Source organism: Ranitomeya variabilis, chromosome 2, assembly GCF_051348905.1.
Source record: "Ranitomeya variabilis isolate aRanVar5 chromosome 2, aRanVar5.hap1, whole genome shotgun sequence".
NCBI lineage: Eukaryota > Metazoa > Chordata > Amphibia > Anura > Dendrobatidae > Ranitomeya > Ranitomeya variabilis.
The window spans coordinates 1,037,832,691-1,037,858,746 of record NC_135233.1 but is presented as its reverse complement, the minus strand read 5'-3'; the positions used below and the strand labels follow the sequence as shown (position 1 = coordinate 1,037,858,746).

General features: G+C 44.9%; 1 protein-coding gene across 2 annotated transcripts in view; it reads left to right on the top strand.

The window, feature by feature from the left end:
* The window catches only part of MBOAT2 (membrane bound glycerophospholipid O-acyltransferase 2), a 269,915-nt gene that overhangs the window by 51,503 nt on the left and 192,356 nt on the right, over positions 1 to 26,056 (top strand). For both annotated transcript variants that reach the window (XM_077291395.1, XM_077291394.1), the window contains 2 exons: positions 5,738 to 5,883; positions 13,292 to 13,369. In XM_077291395.1, coding sequence (XP_077147510.1) covers positions 5,738 to 5,883; positions 13,292 to 13,369 — 224 coding nt within the window. The remainder of the gene's footprint in view (positions 1 to 5,737; positions 5,884 to 13,291; positions 13,370 to 26,056) is intronic.

The window sequence follows — 26,056 nt, the reverse complement described above, 5'->3', positions numbered from 1 at the left end:
CCACCAGCAGTGTCACTGAGCATCTCCACACCGTCCCATGGAATTGTTCAGCTTTCCATCCCTTAAATCCTCTAGAGAAAGAGGAGACACCAACCTAGCCACCCACGAGCCATGGTGCGGAATGACAGCATTTCTAAATGACTGGCCTTTGAAATGCTGCCATTCTGGCTGGTGGAGTTGTAGTTTGAAAAAAAAAAAAATGTTGGTGGCTGTCCCACAGTATGTCGTTCCCAGACAATCTTCAGCTTTATTTGCCATTCCATTCATTTGGGGACCTCCTCCACAAATTAAAACAAAACAAAACTGTGTTCGCTACCTCCTCCTCTTCCACCTATACGGTCACCTCCACCTTCTCCTCCAATTGGATCTGTGGCTCCTGGTTCAAGATTCTTATTTTTTTTAATTATTTCTACTCTGCTTAGCACAGGGGCAGGACGCAGCTGTAATGAGGGACAGTATTAGGTTTTGCATGTTCTCAGTTTTACAAAAACCCTGTGTACTTTGCATCCATCTCTGTGATAGTAACATGTATACCCAAAACTTTTTAAAATCTTCAACTTGGTGGGAGTGATGTGTCAATTTTTTTTTCTACTCTTAGGCAACCATGTCTGTCATAGCAGTGTGGCAAAAGGTGCTTTGTGTATTCTTGAACCCATATCTGTGGGAGTAGTTTGCCAAAAGCTACTGTGTACTCTGCAACCCCACCTGTGGGAGTACGGTGGGCCATTGTCTGGGTGTGAAATTTATCGGCTTCTCTGGGGAAAACTTTGGAAACCTGCTCTGTGGGTGTAATTTTTAACTGGACTGCCAGTATGAACCTGGCTGTGGACTACCTGCTTGATCCAAGCTTTTCATCGGTGGCATTTGGAACATACATCACTGGAGCAGACATTTTGGAATTGTGTGGTTACTGCACCCTATGCTCTTTGGGTGAAATTTGTTAGCTGCTTCTGAGAGGTACTCTGCCCCATGGCCTGTGGGTGAGATTTGTAAGCTGCTTCTGAGAGGTACTCTGCCCCATGGCCTGTGGGTGGGATTTGTAAGCTGCTTCTGAGAGGTACTCTGCCCCATGGCCTGTGGGTGAGATTTGTAAGCTGCTTCTGAGAGGTACTCTGCCCCATGGCCTGTGGGTGAGATTTGTAAGCTGCTTCTGAGAGGTACTCTGCCCCATGGCCTGTGGGTGGGATTTGTAAGCTGCTTCTGAGAGGTACTCTGCCCCATGGCCTGTGGGTGAGATTTGTAAGCTGCTTCTGAGGGCTACTCTGCCCCATGGTCTGTGGGTGGGATTTGTAAGCTGCTTCTGAGGGCTACTCTGCCCCATGGTCTGTGTGTGGGATTTGCAAGCTGCTTCCGTGGGGTACTCTGCCCCATGGTCTGTGGGTGGGATTTGTAAGCTGCTTCTGAGGGGGTACTCTGCCCCATGGTCTGTGGGTGAGATTTGTAAGCTGCTTCTGAGGGGTACTCTGCCCCATGGTCTGTGGGTGGGATTTGTAAGCTGCTTCCGTGGGGTACTCTGCCCCATGGTCTGTGGGTGGGATTTGTAAGCTGCTTCCGTGGGGTACTCTGCCCCATGGAAAGTGAGTGAAATTTTTAACTGGACTGAAAGTAGTTAGCTGCAGTTTCTGTGGCAGCACTGTTCAAATTTGTGTTATTCATTTACTTCCTATTTTTCCATGATTTCTATGGTGACAGTGCAGCGCCCCAGAGTCCTGGTCGTTGCAGTAGCATGGTTCAGCCACTAAGGGGGGCCATGCTGCGTTCGATGGCACGGAAGGAGTTCTCTGAGCAGGTATCACAGTCACCAATACATTTCACAGCTGGGCCTCCGGGGGGAGCTAAGGGTGCTATTCATTAGGCCACTCCCCACCATAGTGGGTAAACCGGGGGTCAGGCAGGAAGTTAGAGAGAACGCTGACGGGATTGAACGGAGCAACACCTGGTGGCAGAGGGTGTTGTGAAGGGAGAGACTGTAGGGTCTCTGCCAGGGGTGGGATCCTGGCAGAGGCTTGGCATGGAAAGAACGTAAAGGGACCGTGCCTGCTCAGCATAGCGGCGGTGCCCAAGGAAGGACTAAGAAGCGAGATAGATTGTGCTGAGTGAGAAACGAAATCAAGCGAAAGGAGATACCAGTGAGGGTTGTGCTGAAAGAGGCAGCACCTTACTGAGGCGCACTACCGGTGGCCGGAACGCCGAGGAGGTAAAGAGTTTCAAGCCATACCTCAGACCTACGGCAGGGCAGTTAGCTTGAGGCGGACTGTCTCACGCATCACCCAGGAAGGCAAAGGGGGGTACCAACAGGAGAGGGGCGCAGATAGAGTCCCGGAAGATCTCCGAGCCTCCCCGTCATACGGGTGCGTTCCTACCATAGCATCTGGAGGGACGAGGAAGATCATTGCGAATTAAGTTGTTGTGAGGGAACACGAGAAACAGACACAACAGTTGTGGGGTACTTTCCGTAAGCACAGCAGGGAAGGACTGCAACACATAGCGCTAGAAGGAAGGCACCGATTTCCACCTGCAAGGAGAGCTCTGGAAGTGCCATTGGACCGGCCGGACTTGCGCAGCCTGGTGAGCCGTATTCCGGACTGAGGACCCAGAGAGCTTCAGTAAAGAGGTAAAGAGACTGCAACCTGGTGTCCTCGTTATTTACCGCGACCTGCACCCCACAACTGCACCGCTACAACATCACTTATTGCACCGGACGTCCCCCACTGACAGACAGGGCCACGGACCGGGTCTAGCCACCGTGACAACCCCAGGACTGAGACCTAGAGGCCCGGCTCCGGGTACCCCTCGGCCCTGCGGCGGTGTGGGGGCGCTCCAACTGAACCCCTTTAAGTCATTTCCCTATTCACTTTTGTAGGGCAATTGTCCTTCTCTTACCCCCATTTATCTTCCTTTTGCAGCCCACTAGATCTTACTACTACCATTTTACAGCACCGGAGTTCGGATCCCCATTCACTTCTATTGGGTTCTGGTCAGGGGTCAAGTTCAAGATCAAGTTCGGGCCCGAATTGAACATCCACGAGTTCACTTATCTCTATTCATTTAGACATTTTTTGGCCTAGGCTTAGGCCATAGGTGACAAGGGTTTGTGTCATTTCCATAAGACTCTAGTGCACAATCTATTAGGTGGGCAGGATGGGACTTGCAGTTACAGGACCGCTGCTCCCTGCTGAAGGTAGGGGAACATCTGTTTTGTTTTTAACCAGATCCCACATCCCACAATGACAGGAATGTGAGAGGCGGTGCGGTGCTGAAAGGGTTACTGTTTACCAGGCAGAAGAGCAGACTAAGCATTGCCGTGGTATGAATAATCCATAGTCGTGTCTCTGTCATTAGCGGCATGTTTGCTCTAAATTCATCCAAGCTTGAGAGGCTTCCAGCTCTGACATTGGCAATTTGTAGATGGAGTCATGGCGAGGATATTAATTGGGTTATGTTAATGGAAGTGGTTACCATTACATTTATAACCGATGCAAAAAAGATACAGCATCGTGTTATACAGCCTGAAATCTCACCGGAGGATCAAGAGGTCTGGCGCTCAAAAAATTTCAACACAGGTTAAAGTTTAAAAAAAACAAACCTTTAAATTATATTTTTTTAAATGGAAAATAGCTAATGCGGTTATTAGATCTGTCAGTAGTGGGTCACCTGCTTGTTGACTGTTTCCGTGTATCGACAATGACAACCACTTCTGAAAATGAAACCAGTGCACCAATCAGCCAGGGCCGCCAACCATCCACAAGTTCCTGGCCAGTCCATTAAAGGATTATTTTTTTAATTTATTTATTTATTTATTTATTTATTTATTTATTTTATTCCAGTGGCCGCTAATAAATCTAGATGTGTTTGCAAATTTTTTGGTGACCATTTTACAACTAATAGTAAATGCGTTCACATTAGTATATAGTTGTACAAACATTTATCACTTACATTCATTATCGTTCAGTTTTTCCATAAAAATAAAAATAAAATGTGGTTTTGATATTTTTTTTATTTTTTAGATGCATTGTCAAGAAAAAAATTAAATTCAGATTATCCCTTTGAACACCTGTTTGTGAGGGATCTGACTTAAGTGCCCAACGCAGGGTATTTATATAATTAAATGTAATATGTGGGGGTCCGCCTTTATGAGGCTTATAGAGCTGAGACCTCCCTATGGGATGTATGTATGATGTGTTACAGAATAGGGATTAGGATTTATATGTATATGAACAGGACTTATTGTAATAGGACAACTCTGTATTTTCTTGAGGGTTTATCAAAGGTGAAACTTAATAAAAAGAGAACATTGTTTTTGTGGTTATCCCTCAGTTTGCATGTGATTGAACATGTACATAATGACCTTAGGATTGGTGATGACTAATGGCCGGCAGATATGATCACATTGGTCTATTATGGATCATTTGTATTTACAACATTAATAGTCTCAGTATGAAAGTTCCTCTGGTGAAGAGATGTGTTGGCTGCAGATTACGGTGTGATCACATTGTTTCCGACAGTGTCATATCTCTCAGTTCTGCAAATCCTGCCATGTGATGGTTTCCTAGACATGCACAAAACCCCCTGACTTCCATATAGTAGTACATAGGTTCCCTATGGCCCCATATAATAGATCCATACCATTTGTGGTCCTATGGTGCCTGTGTGTAGCACCGTATTAAAATCCTCCTGCCACCATCACGATTTTTTTTTTTTTTTTACCATCCCCATTTCCCAGAGCCATACCTTCTTTTTTTTTTTTTTTTCTATCAATATAGTTGAACTCGCCCTTTTTTGAGGAATAGCTCAATTTTTTTCAAGCCACCATTTAATGTATCCTAGAAGGGACATAAATATGGTAATATAATTGTTTGTTTTTAATGTATTTTTTTTTTTTTTTAATTAAAGGTGCTCAAGGTGCTGTAAAAACAGAATAACTTTTTTAAGGGTCACTGCGATGATGGTGTTGAGAAATCTCACTAGCCGTTATCGTTCGTTACTTTTAAAAAGCAAAATAGAAAGTAAAAATATAAAAAAATTGTGTTGCCATGTTAAGTCACAGCATTTTTTGCTGTTCTTGGAGCTCGGTCAGGAAAGTTGTATTATCTAGGCTGGTGACGTTGGATGTAACACTACGAGGCCAAAGATCACTGTAGGCCGCTGCTACATCCCAGCATATGGCATGAGAATGGTGGCGCATTGCAACCCACAAGGTAGCACGACCGCGACAAGAGGGTTCCAAAGAAAAACTGGTTACGACTTTTGTGGGTCGCAGTGCAACCTCTGTCACCTGCACTATGCTGCGATGTAACGATGGCGAAAGTTGCTATGTAGCCACGGCTTGGGGCTGGAGATACACAAGTCGTGAGGCCAAAGTTCAATATGATCACAGTGTAATCCAAAGGTATGGAGTTCCACCTGGAATACCATCATTGCAAAAAGCAACTCACAAAAAATCCAACCGAGGTACCTAGGTGTCACAATGCGACCCTATCACTTGTATAGAGTGCAGTCTTGCAGCTGCACATAGCGATCTTTTGGTTTCATGACCTGTACCGTGGCCCAAGTCACCGTGCCTTATTTATGCCATTTTCGAGAGTACATAGGACCTTGATCGCTTGTTTTCTTTTCTGTCTTGTCTCTACTGACTTTTTTGAGTATTCATTACTATATGAATAATTAGATGTAAACCTTTAATGGTTTTCAGGTGTATTACTTCTAACAAACACTTTTTTTTTTTTTCCATCCGCAGGTGAACTTTGTAGCGTGCCAACTATTTGCCTTGCTTGCTGCTATCTGGTTTCGTACCTACCTTCATTCAAGCAAAACTAGCTCTTTGATCAGGCATATAGTTGCAACCCTTCTGGGCCTGTACCTTGCACTTTTTTGCTTTGGATGGTAAGTGGATTACTTTTGTATTGTCGTGTGTATCTGATACTATTCACGCTGATTTTGTTTTTTACATTCTAGTAGGTTACAGTATATACCAGGATAGGGCCCAAGATAAGGGATATACAGCAGGATGGGGTATATATACTAGATTGGGGCCCAGGATAAGAGACACATATACCAGGATGGGGAACATAAACAGTGAAGAGCAAATCGGTAACAATGTTTTGACCTTTTTCACTTTCAGGCTCCTTATCTCACCATCCACTACTGTTTTAATCGTGAGACTACCATCATTTTATAGACCTCATACATAAATATGACTTGCAACTATTTAGCATGTGATTAGTTATGCAGATTCTTGTCATGTCACTGCATTGTTACTGTTTTGCTCTTGGTGGTGGAAAATCTTTTTCTTCCTGAATACTACAAAATGCAACCTGTCCTCACATTCCCTAATAGCTCAGTGTGTTAGTAGGTTGATTCCCAGGTGAAAAGTTACTGGTTGGAATCGAGGAGCAGCCATGGTGAAGATTTCCCAAGAAAAGAAAGTTTGCAAACAAGTACGAAAAGTGGACATTTAAAGATTTGAACCGGTTGATTTGGAGCAATGACACTAAAGTCAATAGACTAGCCTCTGATAGGTGCAAATGGGTCTGAAAGAAACAAGGGAAAAAAAGAGCTAATGGATTGAGAAATTTAAAGGAACTGTCAAGTTCGGTGGAGGAAACCTGATGATATTGGCTATATGTGAGTGGAGCGCCCCCACGTTAAGGGCAATGGGGTACTCGGCACCGGGTCCTTCAGTGTTCTGCGGGGATGTCACGGTGGCCTGACCCGGTACCGTGACCCTTAGAGGGGCGTTCAATGAAAGGGAGAGTTTATATAAAGTTTGTGACGCCACCTGTGGCATTCAGTCAGGGTGACCGACGCTGCTTAGGGGTCCGCTGGGGATGATGTGATGGCAGCTAGATGGTATATCTTCCCACAGGTGAAGTGTATCCCCAGGGCTTCCCTGTAGTGTAGATGGTAATGGTGGACGATATAAGGCGCAGGGAATAACACACAAGGTTGCAGTCTCTTTACCTTTTACTGAAGACTTCAGCATCCACAGTCCAGGGAACAGAACACAGGGTAGGCAGGGTCCGGCCGGTCTGATGGAAAATCCAGAGTCCCCTTATCCAGGTGGAAATCAGTAGCCTTCCTACTAGCGCCTGTGTGTTGTAGTCCCTCCCTGCTGAGCAACTCGGTAAGGTCCTCACAACTCTTGTAGATGTTCTAGATGTTATTTCTTCCTCTGTCCCCCAGATGGTATGGATAGGACAAACCCGTATGACTGATGGCCTGAGGCTTGTTTATAGGGACCCTAGTGACGCCCCGACCACCACAATTTGCCTCCGTGTCTTCTTAGGTATTAAGGTCGGCAGCCAACTTGGAATTGACTGTCCTGCCGGTCTCTGAAGTAATGCGTAGAGTCAATTACTCCCTCGGTATTCCGGCCACCGGCTACGCGCCTCAGAAGGAGGCAGCCTACTTCAGGGCAGAACTCCTCCCGGTGATTTCTCCTTGTGCTGTGACTTCGTTTCTCACTCTCTACAATACAATTCTCTTCGTGTCCTTTCTTAGGATGCTGCCGGACGTGGGGCAGGCGCAGCTCCGTAGCTTTCTGTCTCGCTAGGCCTCTGTCAGGATCCCACCCCTGACAGGGACCCTCTGTCTGCAGCTCAGATGTTCCTCCTTTCCCCGTCTGCCTGACAGGTGTTGCCTGGGCAAAGCCCAGCCAGCGTCTCTCTAACTTTCTATCCAGCCCACCAGTTTTACCCTTCTGTGAGGAGTGCCCTAGTAGATAGGAGCAAGGCTCCCCCTGGTGGTCTGGTGTGTGAAGTGTGGTGTATGGTTTGTGATACCTGGTAGGAAGATCTCCTTTATTACCTTCAGACATAATATCACTCCCGCTGGTGGAAGAATTACATCACTGCAACGACCAGGACTCTGGGGTGCTGCATGAGTATCCTACAAGACGAGTTACTTCATACACACAGTATGAATCTGATTGAGAGCTGCCGAGAAGGATTCAGGTAGTGTTGAAAGCCAAAGATGGACTTAAAAAATACCAAAATACTAATAAAATAATAAAAATTAAAACGTAGATCTTTAGGAGCAAAACAGCAACAATGCAGTGACCTGACAAGATTCTGCGTAACTAATCATATGGTAAATCGGTGCAAGTCAAAATTTAAGTATGAGATAGCCAAGATGATTGTCTATAAAATGATGACATTCTCAAGTTCAAAGCAGAAGTGGATAATGCGATATGGAGCCTGAAAGTCAAAAGTTCAAAACATTGTTACCCGTTTGCTCCTCACTGTATATACCAGGAGGAGCCCAAGATAGGCGACATTACATAATGGGGGAGTCGGAGACTCGCACATCCTTATAGGATTTAGAATTCTACAAGGGCCCATACATCTGACCAAAATGCAGGGGGAGCCCAGGTCCAAATTTTGCACCAGGGCCCATTGAACTCTGGCCACTGAATTGGCTGGCCCTAGCTATGTGAGACCTGTGCGAGTGCACGGTGCACCGGCGGGCAGACTGCAGCAGGAGCGACTTCACCCATCCGTCTGGGCTCCTACACACTCTCCTGACAGATCACAGAACCAGGGAGGGGGCAGGCCTGCACGGCATTGATGAAACTAAGGTCTCTCAACCCCACATCTTGCCGTGTACACCCAGGAGTCCTCTGTGCACGGCTGTTCAACTGTAGCAACGTAGAGGAGACAGGAGACGTGAATGAATCCAGCACTGATTGGCCAAATAATGAAGCAGCCAGTGCCAGGCTGGAGCTCAGCTGCTGCATCTACTCATGAGGAGGAGCCTCAGGCAGGAACTTGTGCTGCACAAGATGTTATGGTGGCATCTAAGCAGCGGGTACTTATATCTGAGCTAAGTGTGTTCATTGTTATGATCCGGTGACCTAGGAGCAGCATGAGAAACCTTCTCAGGAGTAAGTGGTATCTGTACTGACCGCAAACCCTAAACTGACACTGCAACTAGAAGTAGCCATGGGGTGTGCCTAACCCATCCTAGACACCTCGACACAGCCGGAGGACTAAATACCCCTATAGATGGAAATGGGAATCCTATCTTGCCTCAGAGCAGAGTCCCAAAGGATAGACAGCCCCCCACATATATTGACTGTGAGTATAAGAGGAAAGACACACACAGGCAGAAAAACAGAATTTAGCAAAAGAGGCACTTCTAGCTAAATAGAAAAGGATAGGACAGAATTCTAAGCGGTCAGTATTAAAATCCTAAAAATATCCACAGCAGAAAATACAAATATACTACATCTAACTAAAGACATAGCAAGTATATCTGCAACTCCTGAGAATCCAGCATGACTGAAAAATCCAAACAAAGTCTAAGCTGGACAAAAACACAAATGAATTGCACTGAATTACAAGTGTGCACAGAGACAAAAATACAGACACTTATCTTAGCTGAATTGGCAGCAGAGCATGAGGAACCAGAGAGAGAAGCAATCCCTCCAGGAACAATGGACAACTGGCACTGACTAATGAATCCAGCAGCCCAGTCCGGTCTGCAATCATCAGGGACACCTGACCAGAATTGCAAGCCAGGGACAGCTGCAATACCACCAACAACCACTGGAGGGAACCCAAGAACAGAATTCACAACAGTTCATATCATATATATACAGTTGTGCTCAAATGTTTACACACCCCGGCAGAATTTTTGCTTTGATAACACCAAAACATTTTCTCCATTCATGGCTAGTGGTTGGGTGAAGCCATTTATTGTCAAACTACTGTGTTTTTCTCTTTTTAAATCATAATGACAACCCAAAGCATCCAAATGACCCCGATCAAAAGTTCACATACCCTGGTTATTTTGGCCTGATAACATGCACAGAAGTTGACACAAATGGGTTTTAATTGCTACTAAAGGTAACATCCTCACCTGTGACTTGTTTGTTTGTAATCAGTGTGTGGGCATAAAAGCTGAGTGAGTTTCTGGGATCCAGACAGACTCTTGCATCTTTCATCCAGCCACTGATGTTTCTGGATTGAGTGTCATGGGGAAAGCAAAAGAATTGTCAATGGATCTATGGGAAAAAGTAGTTGAACAGGATAAAACAATAGAGGGATGCAAAAAGATATCCAAGGAATTGATAATGCCAGTCAGCAGCGTTCAAACTGTGTTAGGCTACTTTCACACTAGCGTTAACTGCATTCCGTCACAATGCGTCGTTTTGCCAAAAAAACGCATCCTGCAAAAGTGTTTGCAGGATGCGTTTTTTCACCATTGATTTACATTAAGCGACGAATTGTGACGGATTGCCACACGTCGCACCCGTCGTGCGACGGATGCGTCGTGCAGTGGCGGACCCTCGGGAGCAAAAAAACGCTACATGTAATGTTTTTTGCTCACGACGGTCCGCTTTTTCCGACCGCGCATGCGCGGACGGAACTCCGCCCCCACCTCCCCGCACTTCCCCGCACCTCACAATGGGGCAGCGGATGCGCTGGAAAAATGCATCCGCTGCCCCCGTTGTGCGGCGGAGACAACGCTAGCTTCGGGAACATCGGCCCGACGCACAGCGACGGGCCGAGCCCGACACTAGTGTGAAAGTAGCCTTAATCAAATGAAAAATCAGGGGTTCTGTAAAAACCAAACCACGGTCAGGTAGACCAAAAAAAATTCCATCCACAACTCCCAGGAAAATTTTTCGGGATGCAAAGAAAAACCCACAAATAACATCCGCTGAAATACTGGACTCTGAAAACTAGAGGTGTGGCTGTTTCAAGATTCACAATAAGGAGGCACTTGAAGAAAAATGGGCTGCATGGTTGAGTTGCCAGAAGAAAGCCATTACTGAGCAAATGCCACAAATTATCTAGCCTACAATATACAAAACAGCACAGAGACAAGTCTCAAAACTTCTGGAACAAGGTAATTTGGAGTGATGAGACCAAAATTGAACTTTTTGGCCACAACCATGAACGTTACATTTGAAGAGGTCAACAAGGCCTCTGATGAAAGGAACACCATTCCTACTGTAAAGCATGGAAGTGGATCGCTGTTGTTTTGGGATGTGTGAGCTACAAAGGCACAGGAATCTTGGTCAAAGTTGAAGGAAAGATGAATGCAGCACATAAGGCTACTTTCACACTAGCGTTAACTGCAATACGTCGCAAATGCGTCGTTTTGCCGAAAATACGCATCCAGCAAAAGTTCTTGCTGGATATGTTTTTTCGTCATAGACTAACCTTAGTGACGCATTTGCGACGCATTGCCAAACGTTGCGTCCGTTTTGCGACGCTTGGGCGTGTGGTAGCGGACCGTCGGGAGAAAAAAACGTTACATGTAACGTTTTTTGCTCCCGACGGTCCGCTTTTTCCGACCACGCATGCGCGGCCGGAACTCCGCCCCCACCTCCCCACACTTCCCCGCACCTCACAATGGGGCAGCGGATGCGTGGGAAAAATGCATCTGCTGCCCCCGTTGTGCGGCGGAGACAACGCTAGCGTCGGGAACGTCGGCCCGACGCACAGCGACGGGTTGTTCCTGATGCTAGTGTGAAAGTAGCCTTATCTGCAAATATTGGAGGCAAATTAGCAATCGTCAGCCCGGAAGCTGCGCATGGGACGTACTTGGACGTTCCAACATGACAATGATCCAAACCACAAGGCCAAGTCGACCTGTCATTGGCTACAGCAGTGAAGGTTCTGGAGTGGCCATCGGTCATGCAGTTCATGCTAGACTGCCCTGGAATTTACAGGAACTGGAGGCTTTTTGCCAAGAAGAGTGGGCAGCTTTACCATCTGAGAAAATAAAGAACCTCATCCACAACTACCACAAAAGACTTCAAGTTGTCATTGATGTTAGAGGGGGCAATACACGGTATTAAGAAATGGGGTATGTGAACTTTTGATGAGGGTCATTTGGATGTTTTGGGTTGTTATTATGATTTAAAAAGAAAAAACACAGTAGTTTTACAATAAATGGCTTTACCCAACCACTAACAAGGAGTGGAGAAAAAGTTTTGGTGTTATCATTCATATTCTCTGAAAAAATGCCAAGAAAGCAAAAATTCTGCCTGGGTATGTAAAGTTTTGAGCACAACTGGATATACCATATATGTAATGCATTAGTCACTTCAGTGTACAGCGTATGTGTGCCATTTGCAGAATATGTCCGGTGTGAGGGCTGTGTACAGTATGTCCATTTCCAATACATGGGTGCTGTATATGGCTGTGTGATTGCTGTCTGCGGAGAGAGTCTGTCTTATGTGCGGTATACAGTTAGTGTGGGAGGGCTGTGTGTAAAATATGGCTATTGTGTGAGGGTTATATGTGACAATGGCCAGTGTGTGAAGGTTGTGTGCGGTATACAGTCAGTATGGGTTGAGGGAAAGATGGATGGTGCGAAATACAGGGATATTCTTGAGCAAAACTTGTTTCTGTCAGTGATTTGAGACTGGGACGGAGGTTCACCTTCCAACAAGATAATGACCCAAAGCATACTGCTGAACAAATGCTCTAGTGGTTTAAGGAGAAACGTGTAAATGTTTGAGTTTCCTAGTGAAAGCCCAGTCTTCATCTATTGAGAATCTGTGGTCCGACATGAAGATTGCTGAGGATATCATTTAACTTGAAGGAGCTGGAGAAGGAATGGGCAAAAATCCCAGTAACATGTGGAAAGCTCATAGAGACTTATCCAAAGCGAATTGCAGCTGTAATTGTCACAAAAGGAGGCTCCACATAGTAATGACTTTAGGGGGTGAACAGTTATGCTCACTGAAGTTTTCAGTTACGGTGTTTTGTTTTATTTATTGTTTGCTTCACAATAAAAGGAAAACCAAATGTTGACAGTTATAGTCAGGTTCTTTACATGAACTGATGAAAACCCTAAAAAAAAACGTGAAATTCCACTTTGCGAGGTAGCAAAACACAGAACATGCCAAGGGGATAAATACTTTTGCAAACCACTGTATATTTTACATCTGGATTTGTGAAGGGGACTTGGAGTTCTACATCAAAATAACAAAATTTCAACCAGTTTAAGGATATGAATATTAAGATTTATGATACATCTACACAATTGTTTCAGGAAAAACATTGGTTTTTTTTTTTGTTTTTTTAAAGGATATTCACACTTAGCGTTCATGTACATAGAAGTGTAGAAGACATTGCTGTACCTTTTATGTGCATGCCGTCTGATGGAGGTATTCTCTCCTGGTAGTAGGGATTCTATAGAAGTATAACCACAAGACTTTGCAGTATTCAAGAGATCTTTATCCGGAAAGACATTTATATATGTGGCCTAGATAATAATGAATAAATGGACTCTTCATTGACAGTCGGTGACATAATGTCTTTCCTCTCCTTAGGTATGCCTTACATTTTATTGTGCAAACCGGTATCTGCTACTTCATCATGATCGTCATAGGCGTGGAACATATGCACAAGTAAGATATTCAGATTTTCACTTACTTTTTGCATTTTAGTACTGGATCATCAATAGTATGTGGAGGTTATATGACGAGTACATGAACTGTTCACTTTACTACAATACATGTTAAAGGGTTATTCCAGAATCTATGAAATAAGAGGTACCATAACTCACAGCGGGTTAGACCTCTAGCAATCGGTAACACCCAGGAACACCAAGAATGGGGCTCTGCGGAGGCTGGTCTTAATTTGTGTCTTGGTGAGTATGATCGGCCTCCATTTATTGTCTATGGGTCTGCTGGAGAAAGCCAAGTACAGAACTTGCATCTAAAGACTTGTACTCTGGATCAGTTACGGTCCCAGAAGTTGGACCCTCAACAATCAGAAAACTGAGAGAATAACTTTAGATTCTGGGAGTACCCAGCAGTGATCAATGAAATCAGGTCTGATTCCTATCTGCCTTCACATGCACATCGCATTTTTTTTCACTTTGTGGAAAGTACACCCAGGACTCACACTACATAGTCGCAGTACACCTCTGTGCATAAAGTAAGACCATTACACTAGAGGCAAAGCTGCCATAAATTTAAGAGCCATATTCAAGTAAGCGCACACCACCGTATTTTTGTGAAAAAAACCAGCACCTGGTCCAATGTTAGTTATTGCAGATGAGCAATTTTTTCTCTGACCCAATCTGCATGTGAAATCACAGCATGCCCGATTTTCTCCGTACATTGGATGAGACTCGCACATTTAAGTCTATAGGTGTGCAAGTAAAAAAAAATTAGATGCCACAGTATAGCATCCGATTATTTATTTATTTTTTAACAGATACATTACAATTCTGTAACATAAGAAACTATAAATGTTCTTGTAAATGATTAATACGTGCTGTAAAAAAATGTACACAGATGACAAGTGAGAAAAAAAATCATCCCACTTTTCTGGATGAAACTGAACGATTTTATACGTTCAGGTGAACCTACCCTAAGGCCGAGGTCACATCTGTGAGTGTGATGCGAGAAACTTCTGTGCCCCCTGACTGTGCCCACGCGTGGGATTGTTTCCCACGCGTGCACAGTTGGGTGGTACATGTGACTTAAGTGTGGACATGTACGGGTTAATAACTGCCCCTCTGGCCGAGTCGCGGACGCGCGCTGTCAATTGATATCCTGCCTTCTGCCTTCTTTATCCCTCATTCATTCTTCGGCTTTCTACACCAGTGGCCTATTCCTGGTATTTTTGCATGCACGGCTTCATTTTGGGCTGCCCTCCTGTGTGACCGTTCATTCTCCACATGGGCATAGACATTCACGCATGCGCAGTTCGGCCTTGGACTGTGCTCCGTTATATCAATCTGCGCATGCGCCCCCTGTTGTGCCGCTTACTCCCTTGCTTGGGCGCAGATGCTCTTTTGTGCCCCGGCTATAAGCCTTTCAGGGCACGTCACTCCCGGATCCGGGGCCGCATTCCAGTTCCGTGTTAATGGCGCATATCACTACACACCGGTAGGCGTTTGATACACTTATGTACTCATATATATTCACTTGTAAATTGGCTGCTTGTACACTTCCCCTGACGAAGCCTCATTCGGGAGGCGATACGCGTGGGGCTATGGTCCACTAGGCCTCCTGGATACTTCAGCCTGTCCCTTCATAGGCCGGTTTGTATTATACCGGACTCATCAGTCCTTTGGCTTCATACTGAGGTATGGGGATTTCTTTGCTACCATCATATGGGTAGCTTTGTGGCCATTCAGCATACCCTCTTTTTGGGTTTAGAATTTTGGGTTCAGATAGTTATCATGCCGTATATGTGCCTTTTAGATACCCCATGAGCCGCAGGCAGGTCGGTATTATCTTATTCATTTGTGGTTTTGTATTGGTACATTTACAGGCTGTACATTTATATATGGATTTATATCATGTATCCAGGTTGTCCTTAGTGGCGTAGTGATTTTAACTTTATATTATTATGCCAATAAAGTGTTTTGTTGTTATATATATATATATACTGGGTGGTGTGCATTTTGTAGCAGTATCCTTTTTCTCTTTCCCTTTTTCATTGTGACTCTTCTGCTGCTTGCACCCCCTGTTGAGATATGCTACCTATGGCTGTGCGCCGGTTTTCTTGATATTTATGATGCGAGAAACTCGCGCATCGATACCCGACACTGCCGCCGGCAAACGGGACCGGAGTGTGTGGCTGCATGAATTTCTATGCACCCGCACACTCCGGTCCGGGTATTGATGCCAGAGTTTCGCGCATCGCACTCGCAAGTGTGACCCCGGCCTAAGGGTGATGCAAGTGCCTCCTTATCAAACAGTTAAATCTTCAGTGCCTACTTATAAAGAAATAATATCTCAAGTGCCTACTTAAAAATTAATAATTGCCCTGGTGTTCCCTTATACAGCAAGAGTGCCCTTATACAGTAAGAGTGCCCTTATCAAGTAATATTGTCCTGAGTGCCCCCATAGTGAGTAATATTGCCCACTGTGGATGCTTATACTGTAGAGCATGGCACTTGCCGGAGCATACAGCTGTCATACATCAGTGGCCTACGAGCCGAAAAGGTTGAGGATTCCTGCTCTAGTGCATTATGAAGGTAACATACGGGATGAGCAGCTAAGGGTATCTAGGAGTAATGTATTAGGACCTGGAATGTGGCGGGAACAGGATTTTTGCACACAGCAGTTTGTGCAAAACTTGGGATGGAGCAATAGGTTGATGTGACACTGAGTCACTTCTCACGGACAAGCCGTGAGTCGGGACAGTCAAGGAGTCCGAGGTCAATAATCAGGAGGGTACGTCATAAACAGAGGGAAGAGACAAAGGCGTAGTCAAGTAACAATTCTAGGTCAAAATACCAGGAGGATAGCGGATCAGAGCAAAAAGATTAGACAAACAGATGGTCAGAATAAGGTCCAAGGTCAGGCAGCAATACATCAATTCGCAAGGCATCAGGCACACGGAAAGCAAACCACACATAGCTGACGCTACGGCTGGCAGCTATCTCGGACTGCCAACTTGGTTAAATAGCTGAGCAATCAAGGGATCAGAGATCATCTGTCATGAGCTCATCTGCCAGACTCAGATTTGACAGCCGAGTTGTCAAAAACACAAACGGCTCACCACGCTCCTGTACTAGACTGGACAACTGAGCTGTCAATCATTGCAGAGACAGCTCAGCACAGTCCTGCACCAGACTGGGCAACTAATGGAAGACCGCTTTCAATACACCTGAAGGTCATTTTGAAAATTTGATAAAGCAGTTTGGGTTGATCAATGCTCCGGCGGTCTTTCAAAATGCCGTAAATTACATTTTTTGCTGTCTGGTTGGTAGGTTTGTTATTTATCTTGGTGATATATTGATTTACTTACTCAGTACTCAGGAGGAACATCATGAGCATGTTTAATAGAATCTGGATGACATTTCTGACAACCATTTATTTGCTAAAATGTTAATTTGAAGTACAGAAGGTCCAGTTCTTAGGGCATTTGGTTTCTGCTTTGAGGCTTAGGATGGATTACGTTAAGGTACAGGCCGTTCTTGATTTGGTTCAACCGAGTATCCTAAAAGTGTTGCAGAAATTTCTAGACTTTGCAAGTTCATTAAGAACTTTTCGGTCACAGTCAAGTCTTGAACCGACGTGACCAAAAAGGAATAGACTTTTCCTCCTGGTCAGCCAAGGTAGTAAATGCTTTTCCTGCTCTCGAGAAAGCTTTATCGAAGTCTCCTGTTCTCAGTCAACCAGAGATTAATCTGCCTTTCTTGATAGAGGTACCCGTTTCCGTTGTGGGGATGGGGGCTGTTTGTAAAAAAAAAAAAAGTACCTACAACCTTGTACTTCTTACTCTCCAGAAGTTCTCTCAAGCAGAGTATGAAAATGATATAGGTGGCCAAAAACTTCTGGCAGTTAAGAGTCTTTAAGGAATGGAGACATTGGATGGAGGGGGCAAGACATAAGGTGACTGTCTTTACTGATCATAAGAACCTGTTGTATATTGATACTGCTAAGTCTTTAAACATCAGACAGACTTGGTAGGCCCTTTTTTTGCCCTTTTTGATTTTATTATGACTTGCCTTCCCGAATCTGAGACTGTTAAGGCTGATGCTTTGATTCATAGCTTTGTTCCAAAGTTAAGGGTTGAGAATCAAGATTCTTAGTGAGGAGGTGGTGATGGGTGCTCTGGGGATAGATTTCAGGCAACACATTTGGGATGCTCGGGACAGTGCACCAGAAGGTTTGCCTTGAAACAAACTTTTTATACCTCCCTCTTTACTTCTAGATCTTAATGAAGTGCATGATTCCGTTTGGCTGGGCATCTGGGTTCTTCTACCACTTGGAGATCTCTTTCTAGGTCCTTTTGGTGGCAGAATGCTCATAAGGATGTTGATGAGTGTGTTTGTAAATGCATTCTGTGCCAGGGCTAAAACATCTCATCAGGACCCAGCTAGTACTCTTTCCTAACGACATTCCATCGCTGCACTGGACCCACTTGTCCATGGACTTTATCACCAATTTGGCCATCTCTGGCGGTAATACTGTCACGTGGGTGATGATGGACCATTTTAGCGAAATGGTTAATTTGCCCCACTTAAAAGTTGCCTATTGCCTAGAGCTTAGCTACGTTGTTCATTTCTTATATACCGTAGTTAAATTACATGGTGTTCCCAAAAACAATTCCTATAGGGGGTTCAATTTGTGGCTAGTTTTGGCAAAGTTTTTGCTCCAGATTCGGTATCAAGCTGTCGTTTTTCCTCATGTTATCCCGAGACTAATGGACAAAGAATGAGGGGGCCATGCATACCAAGTTAGGGATGAGGGGGCCATGCATACCAGGATGGGGATGAGGAGGCCATGCATACCAGGATGGGGATGAGGAGGCCATGCATACCAGGATGGGGATGAGGAGGCCATGCATACCAGGATGGGGATGAGGAGGCCATGCATACCAGGATGGGGATGAGGAGGCCATGCACACCAGGATGGGGATGAGGGGGCCATGCATACCAAGTTAGGGATGAGGGGGCCATGCATACCAGGATGGGGATGAGGAGGCCATGCATACCAGGATGGGGATGAGGAGGCCATGCATACCAGAATGGGGATGAGGAGGCCATGCACACCAGGATGGGGATGAGGGGGCCATGCATACCAGGATGGGGATGAGGGGGCCATGCATACCAGGATGGGGATGAGGAGGCCATGCATACCAGGATGGGGATGAGGAGGCCATGCATACCAGGATGGGGATGAGGAGGCCATGCACACCAGGATGGGGATGAGGGGGCCATGCATACCAGGATGGGGATGAGGAGGCCATGCATACCAGGATGGGGATGAGGAGGCCATGCATACCAGGATGGGGATGAGGAGGCCATGCACACCAGGATGGGGATGAGGGGGCCATGCATACCAAGTTAGGGATGAGGGGGGCATGCATACCAGGATGGGGATGAGGAGGCCATGCATACCAGGATGGGGATGAGGAGGCCATGCACACCAGGATGGGGATGAGGGGGCCATGCATACCAAGTTAGGGATGAGGGGGGCATGCATACCAGGATGGGGATGAGGAGGCCATGCACACCTGGATGGGGATGAGGGATCCATGCATACCAGGATAGGGATGAGGGGGCCATGTATACCAGAATAGGGATGTGGGGCTCATGTATACCAGGATGGGGATGAGGAGACCATGTATGACCACATTATTTTGTATATATATATATATGTTATTATTATTATTATTATTATTATTATTATTATTATTATATATTTTTTTTTCTTTCTAAATACCTCCTCTAAAATCTAGGCGCATGTTATGGTCCGGTTTATCTTAAACTCTGAAAAATACGGTACATTGCAAAAACTGAAAAAAGTTGTAAGTAATAGTAAATAGTTAATCTGTTTCTTGTAGTAAAGAAACCATACCAGTACATGAGACCAGAGCGTACCAGGGAGTGACTTGGTTCTATGCAGCAGTGGTAGAAGAGGTAGGGAGAGGGGAAAGTATCATAAACATGGGTATAATAGAAAAAATCAGATTGTGGTGTAGATAGGAAAACAGATAAGAATATAATGTCAACCGCTTAGGGAAGTCATTATACAGACCTGTGACCAAAGAGTAAAGTAGATGTGTGTGTTTATACTACTGTTGTTGTAACTGAAACCTAACCTGTATCTTTGAAAACTGGTGGGTTTTTTTGTATAATTTTTGTACAGTATATTCTATTTGTTTATTCACATATACTTTTTGTACAGCACATCAATTCCATGTATGTTTGTTTTTATTTTAGCGAGGATTGAAAAAAAAACCTGGTTGGGTCGAAACGTAACTACTACGCTGTACATATCGCTATTATCAACACCGTGGTGAATTAAAATTTGTACTTAATATTCAAAATAAAAATAAGGATCATTTGAAATACACCGAGTGCGGCTGATTATATATGGACTTTTTTGGATTCTCCAGTTCAGCCGGCACCCGTATACTATTGCTGAGTGCACATCTTTTTCTCCAAATACAGCTCAGGGATTTAACAGTAAAAGGTACTCTGGAAAATGTAAGTGTGTTAAATGAGTTTCCCCAGGAGATGGGAACCGATAATTGGTTTGCGCAAGTGGCCAGGCATAGTCATCAACTGGATCGTGGGACCAAAGTGAAGGGATAGGTTAAAGAGAGAGCCTCCTCAAAGCCCAAGAGGAAAAATCCAGGGCATATAATCGGTCGGCTCAAGTGAGGCAATTTAAGCCTGGGGATTGGATACTTGTGCTATTGCCCACAAGGGAGAACAGGTTCCTTACCCAGTGGCAGGGACCCTGTAATGTCCCTGAAAAGGTGGGAGATATCAGCTGTAAATTACACCGACCAAGGGAAAGTGAAGCCCTTTATATGGCAATCTGCTAAAATCCTGGAAGGAACCTTGTTTGTTAGCTAACGTTCCGGATGTAAAAGTAGCAGGAAATTTCACGTTCCCAAAGACAACACTACCGGAAATTGGTACCCAAAAACAAGGCCAGGTTCTAGGAGTTACAAGGTCACACTCGTGTCATCAAACATCAACCTTCCTACTTGGCTCAATTTAAAGCCCAGTTATATTTGAGGCCCACCTGAAGTTGGTCCCAGAGAAGGCAATACAGAAGTGGCCATGCCTCCTCACAAAGCTAGTTTTGATAAAGTGACTCCCTGTTGGCACAGTGGGTTGCCAGGTGGTGCTCAACCCTCAGCTTTTTGCAGAGGGGGAGGGTATGTAGCAGTGCCAGGTGGACTAGTGTTAAATCCTAGCTCTGCAGGCTTTGATTAGTGCACTTGGCTAATAAACAGGCTAGGTGTTCATCTAAGTCAGTCTGCGAGGGAGGCTGAGCAGACTGGATGTTTGTTGAAGTTGAAGAGGGGGACAAGCCGGAATCTCTTTAAGGAGTCTGCATAGGCCGTGTTCATCAATCTGCAAAGTGTCAGTGGTTGCTATGGACCATGGCAGTTTTGTTTGGGTGAACAGAGGCTAGCTCAGATGTGCCTGAAGTAGTCGGGGTCTATACTGTTTAGTTAGCGCCTGGACACGGATAGAGATTTGTTTATAGTTTTGGTGCTGGGCAACCTGTGGAGATAAATATTATTCCATCAAAGCCCTGTGCCTGTGTGAATGATAGCGACTACCAGAGATGGTGAACCCCTACGGGACCAACAACGTAGATCTGTGGCCGGTCGTGAAGAGCGGTAACACAGATAGTTGGCTCCAGTAGGATGGTTTGTGTTGTAGCAGTAAGCGGCATAAGTAAAATAAACATGTTAACCTGATTTATACATGAGCTTGGTATCCTGGCAGTAACGTGATCTGCTTATAACACTGTGTGCATTGTCAACATTTCCAGTGAGAAGCTTCATCCGGGAGGATTATTCACTGCTCGCTGTCAGCTGCAACTACCCATGACTGGCAAATCTGCCAGCTTGCATGCCCCACTTCCTACACTTCATTAAGCAGTATGACAAGGCCCATTAGAGATGTACACGCTTCTTTATTTCACCTCATTACGTAACGGTCTACCTGCAACCCAGTGAACTTTTAACCTGTTTCTTTTGTTTTATAAAGGACTTTACAGCAAAAAAAGAAAAGGATTACTCTCGTTTCATGCATGAGACTTTATCTTTGAGGAGTTATGGATTAATTATTATTATAAACGTTAACTTCAGACCTTGAATTTTCCATGGAAATTAAACAAAAATGTACTATTTTGAATTTTTAGATACAAATTGACATGCTTTATAGATAACAACCTATATATAAATAAATATGGGGAATAAGATCCACGGATAATATTAAAATTATTTAATTTTTATTTAAAGATAAATTTATAAAAGAAAATATTATAAAAAGGCAGAAATACCGTAGGGAACGTTGGGCAAAAAAAGGGGCAATAAATTCATACATAAATGGGAAGATTAATGGAGGGATAACAAATGGGGGATTAGAGAAAATAAACAATGATTATTGACTCCCTTCCATAACAATAAAACTTCTATGACCAATTCGCCACTCTATTGTGGCTAAAATGCAGCCCAGGTATGGACACTATAACCCTAGTGATGTCCTAAGTATGCTGACACAATTCAAGGGAAATGCAGCAATGACCGCTAACACAATCCTGTTAGCCAAACATCAGGCATGGAAGGTGTAAATAAGGACAGTAATAGCTACCTGAGAATAAGGTTGCCACGGGAGATATGCCCAAACGTCCCCTCACCCCGACGCGCGTTTCGCTTCGAGCTTCTTCCTGGGTCGTGTAAAACAATGTTAGCAGTCGTACGTGAAAACTGGACGTGTGAATAAGTCCTTAAATTGAGTTTAACTGCAGAATCATGCTGCTCGAATCATGGATACTGTTGTCCACTTTGGACAAAATATGTGGGTTACAAGTAGTGTTGATCAAGCGCTGAAATGCTTGAGGGCCCGGTATTTGAATGGAGCTTGTTGGACGCACAGACATGCTCCACTCTTGTAGTGAACATAATGGAAGTGAATGTGAAACTCGAGCATTTTTTCAGAGGACAGACTCTCTCTCTCTCTCTCTCGTTGATATTGAACAGTCCTATGTAGTCACTGTGCACTCCAGCTTATAGATGAGTTATTTAAAAATTTATTCTTTAAGAATTCCCTAATTGGTAAATTAAAATGTTTCAAAACCAGGCAATTATCACATGCACAGGCTACTCTACAGGGCCACAAAATCACCACAGTATAAAAAAACCCCAAATCCTATGGACACCAGTGCATTACATCTGTATTTCCTTGTTATTCATGACATGACAAAATGATGGACATTTTGTTAGAAAAAAATCCTTTTAAAATCCTTGTGTGGGGTGATCAACTCCTGTGATCCCCGCAAAGAGCAGAAGACGCAACGCCACTGCCTGCCGGGGATGTAGTATTACAGGCCAGTCATTCAAATGAATGCTCTTGCATAACAAGGGCAGCTAGAGTTTGTCATGTCCAGTGCCACACACTTGTTATTATGGCTTATAGAGTAGGATCTACAATGGAAGACCCTCTTTGATGTTTGTTTGCCTTAAGAAGACACATAGACATGGGTTGTTTTCATGAAACTACACCTTTTACGGCTTGTTCACACTCTGTTTTTTTTTTACTGTACATGTTTGCCAAAGCAAAAAAAAATCCAGTGTTTTACATTCCTAGCAAAGTAAATGAAATTTGAACCATCAAAGTTTTTGTTTTTCAGATCCTTTCATTGTTTTTCCAATGTTTGACCCATTCAAATAAATGAGAAAAAAAAACACATAAAAAACTAGCATAGATTACGCAGCATTTTTCCAGCCACCACTGTGATTTATAGTGCATAAACACCTGCTGCAAATGTGTGCACATACCCTTAGGGAATTAATTTGCCTTAGATTATGTGGTTTATGTATGTATGGTGAACAATATGGATTTGTGGAGACATGCAAACTAGCTTGTGTAAGGTATCTGTGTGTATAGTATGTGTTTATGGGAGCCAGTGAAGTGATTTGCAGAGGGGGGGGGGGAAGCGGAGGCGTAGCGAGGAGAGAGATGAATTTGTCGTGCAGCAAAGTTAAGGATGGACTGGAGAGGTGCAAGGGTGTTAGCAGGGAGGCCACAAAAAAGGGTGTTGCAGTAGTCAAGGTGGGAGATAATGAGGGCATGCACAAGCATTTTAGTAGATTGACGGTCGAGGAAAGGACGGATTCTGGAGATATTTTTGAGCTGGAGGCGACAGGAGGTGGAAAGAGCTTGAATGTGCGGTTTGAAGGACAGGGCAGAGTCAAGGAATACTTTGAGGCAGCGGACCTCCGGTACGGGGGAAAGCGTGATGTCGTTAATTGCGATATGTAGGTCAGTTAAGGAAGATCTATGGGATGGCGGAAAGATGATGAGTTCAGATTTGTCCACATTGAGTTTGAGGAAGAGAGAGGAGAAGAAGGAGGATATGGCTGATAGACACTCTGGGATTCTGGACAGCAGAGCGGTGACGTCTGGGCCAGAAAGGTAGATCTGAGTGTCATCAGCATAGAGGTGGTACTTGAAACCATGAGACTTTGAGTTGTACCAGGCCAAGGGTATAGATTGAGAAGAGTAGGGGTCCTAGAACAGAGCCTTGGGGGACTCCAACAGAGAGAGGGTGGGATGCGGAGGCAGTGTGGGAGACGTTGAATGTGCGGTTGGAAAGGTACAAGGAGATCCAGGATAGGGCGAGGTCTTTGATGCCAAAGGAGGAGAGGTTCTGTAGTAGGAGGCAGTGGTCAACTGTGTCGAAATCAGAGGACAGGTCTAGAAGGAGGAGTACAGAGTATTGTCTGTTAGCTTTGGCTGTAAGTAGGTCGTTGGTGATTTTGGTCAGGGCTGTCTCAGTTGAGTGATGGTGGCGGAAACCAGATTGTAGATTGTCAAAGAGCAAGTTAGATGAGAGGTGGGAGGAAAGTTCAGCGTGGACGTGCTGCTCCAGGAGTTTGGAAGCGAATGGGAGCAGCAATATTGGGCGATAGCTGGACATAGCTGTTGGATCGAGGGTTGGCTTTTTAAGGATAGGCGTGATTGTGGCATGTTTGAAAGCAGAAGGGAAGGTGCCAGAAGTTAGTAATAGGTTGAAGAGGTGGGTTAGGGATGGGATAAGTGTGGTGGTGAGGGTGAGGAGGAGGTGGGATGGGATGCGGTCGAGCGCACATGTGGTGAGGTGCGATTTGGAGAGGAGACAATTAAGCTCCCCTTCAGTGATGTTGGATAGGGAGGTTATGGTGTGTGTACAGTATATTTGTGTGTACTGTACATGTGTAGCAAATAGTATGTGCTGGTATATAGAATGTGGATACTGTATAATATGTGTGGTATGTGTATAATATATTATATAATGTATGTTTGTGAGTACTTTAAAGTATGTGTACAGTATGTTATGTACTGTGTACAGAATGTGTGTATAGTATGTGTACAATACAGTATGTGTGTATTACATATGTGTGTGTGTGTGTGTGTGTGTACTATGTGTACAGTGTGTGGTGAGTGTACACTGTAAATGTTTGTCCATGTGTGTGAAGGATGGGGGAATTTGACAGCTTACAATCCACCTGAAAACCTGCAGCTGTAAAGGCCCCGTCTCACTAAGCGATTTACCAACGATCACGACCAGCGATACGACCTGGCCGTGATCGTTGGTAAGTCGCTGTGTGGTCGCTGGGGAGCTGTCACACAGACAGCTCTCTCCAGCGACCAACGATCAGGGGAACGACTTCGGCATCGTTGAAACTGTCTTCAACGATGCCGAAGTCCCCCTGCAGCACCCGGGTAACCAGGGTAAACATCGGGTTACTAAGCGCAGGGCCGCGCTTAGTAACCCGATGTTTACCCTGGTTACCAAAAAAAACAAACAGTACATACTCGCCTTTCGGTGTCCAGGTCCCTTGCCGTCTGCTTCCTGCTCTGACTGAGATCCGGCCGTACAGTGAGAGCAGAGCGCAGCGGTGACGTCACCGCTGTGCTCTCACTTCTCACTGTACGGCCGGCAGTCAGTGAGAGCAGGAAGCAGACGGCAAGGGACCTGACGGACATCAGAAGGCGAGTATGTAGTTTGTTTTTTTTTTACATTTACGCTGGTAACCAGGGTAAACATCGGGTTACTAAGCGCGGCCCTGCGCTTAGTAACCCGATGTTTACCCTGGTTACCAGTGAAGACATCGCTGGATCGGTGTCACACACACCGATTCAGCGATGTCAGCGGGACCTCAACGACCGAAAAAAGGTCCAGGCCATTCCGACACGACCAGCGATCTCGCAGCAGGGGCCTGATCGCTGGTACGTGTCACACATAGCGAGATCGCTATGGAGGTCGCTGTTGCGTCACAAAACTTGTGACTCAGCAGCGATCTCGCTAGCGATCTCGCTATGTGAGATGGGGCCTTAACAGAACACCTAGATCCCATTCAATGTGCAGCTAGCAGCAGCAGGGGGGTGAAGCGTCAGAAGGCTGTGAGTGATTGGTCTCACACCATGAACCATCTAAGCTCAGAACAAAAAGCTTGCTTGCCATGTGGTCGAAACTGCTTTGTTGAGTCAGCTATGATTCCATAAGGTGTTGTGGAGATACTATACATCCTAGCCGTACATCGTGTATATTTCAGAGATCCCCAGAACATGGCAAACTCCCGCATGGGTCTCGACCCCATCCAACACC